Source organism: Atta colombica, unplaced genomic scaffold (genome assembly GCF_001594045.1).
Source record: "Atta colombica isolate Treedump-2 unplaced genomic scaffold, Acol1.0 scaffold166, whole genome shotgun sequence".
NCBI lineage: Eukaryota > Metazoa > Arthropoda > Insecta > Hymenoptera > Formicidae > Atta > Atta colombica.
The window spans coordinates 1,261,513-1,263,159 of NW_017259257.1; the positions used below are offsets into that span (position 1 = coordinate 1,261,513).

General features: G+C 26.8%; 1 protein-coding gene across 1 annotated transcript in view; it reads right to left on the reverse strand.

Moving 5' to 3' along the window:
- The window catches only part of LOC108686192, a 41,489-nt gene that overhangs the window by 2,880 nt on the left and 36,962 nt on the right, over positions 1-1,647 (reverse strand). Inside the window, 4 exon segments of the mRNA XM_018191344.1 lie at positions 258-414; positions 669-852; positions 962-1,261; positions 1,381-1,542. Of these exon segments, the coding sequence (XP_018046833.1) occupies positions 258-414; positions 669-852; positions 962-1,261; positions 1,381-1,542 (803 nt within the window).

Genomic DNA, 1,647 nt, shown 5'->3' on the forward strand with positions numbered 1-1,647 from the left:
TTTTTTGAATATCATACATGTACATATATAAACTACTTAATTTAATAATAAAGTTGTAATTAAAAAACAAAATCGTTATGATATTTTTTAATTTCGGAATAATAAGTTTATAATAGTAAATTTTCAAATAATAATTATACATAATAATTTGTTACATAATAACAATTTTATATTTTGTATAAGTGTGTATATGTTTAATATTATACATTACATATTTTAATTATTACAATTTTTATATGATATAATATTATACATACATTTTCCGTAAGTGACGTAGTCAAAAATACCAGCTATTTCGTCCGGTGTTTCAACAGGATTTGTCATTGGATGTGTTGAAATCGAAGCATCTTGTGACAGAGCAGAATGCACCTCGTAAACCACAAATTGATCCATGAAGTTGTAGTTTGGGAATATCTAGAGAATAGAAATTATTACTATTTGAAAATTATTTGTTACTTATAGTATAATTATATTATTATTTATAATATCTGCGTTCTTTATATTATTTAAAAAAATTATTGTACAATTGAATTTTTCACAGTAAACTGGCACGTTCTTTTAAAAATTTGAGAAAATTTTAAAAGTAAAAGAAAATTAAATGTTAGTTGATTTCTCGAATTTTTAAAGGAAAATAATTCGTTGTATTTCAAATATGAAATATTACATACTTGATCAGATGTAAAAGACTCGAAATATTGCGCGAAACCCTCGTTAAGCCAAATATAATCCCACCAGTCGCAAGTAACGAGATTTCCAAACCACATATGAGTAAGTTCGTGCGCTATTACGGTAATTATATATTTTTCATATGTAGCTGTAGTTTCTTTTTCGTCATAGAAAAGTCCATATTCACTGATAAAAAAATTAGATTATTTATATGAAATTAGTTACATAAAATCTAAATTTGAATAGATAACATATATCTATTTCAATAATTATTAAGGAAAAGTAATATTATTACCGGAAAGTAGCAAGGCCCCAGTTTTCCATTGCGCCCATAGAGAAATCTGGAATTCCTATTAAGTCCAGCTTAGGTAAAGCATAATCAATGTTCGTAATATTCTGCAATACTTTAATAATTGCTATGCTGATATTTTGAGCGTATTTGCCATATGCTGCGACTTCCGGTCTACCCCATACGTTGAAAGTTACGTTTTCAGGCTCAACCGCTGATTTAAATTTGGAGACAACAAATGCAACCAAGTATGTTGACATACTGACATTGGTAGTGGCGAATGTGTCCCACATATAATTATCGTTTCTAAATAATAAATAATTATAATAATATAAAATTGTTGATTTAGGTATTTTTTATACTTGAAAATTATACTGCGAGATATGCAGTAGTAAAAAGTTAAATGTATTTCCATTTATACTTACTTTGGATCTTTAGTTTCTGTTAAGCGTGGCATATTACTTAGCGAGGTGTAATTATTTAGCCTTTGAATGTTAATTGTGAAATTTGATTTAAACGCTGGTTCGTCGAAACAGGGGAAAGCTTGTCTAGCATACGTAGGTTCAAAGTGTGTTGTAGCCAACCAACTGTAAAAAAATTAACAAATCAAATATTACAAATTAGTATAATTAATTATAAATATTATAATTAAATATTTCTATGCATCAACATTTATATTAAGTCGTAAGTAA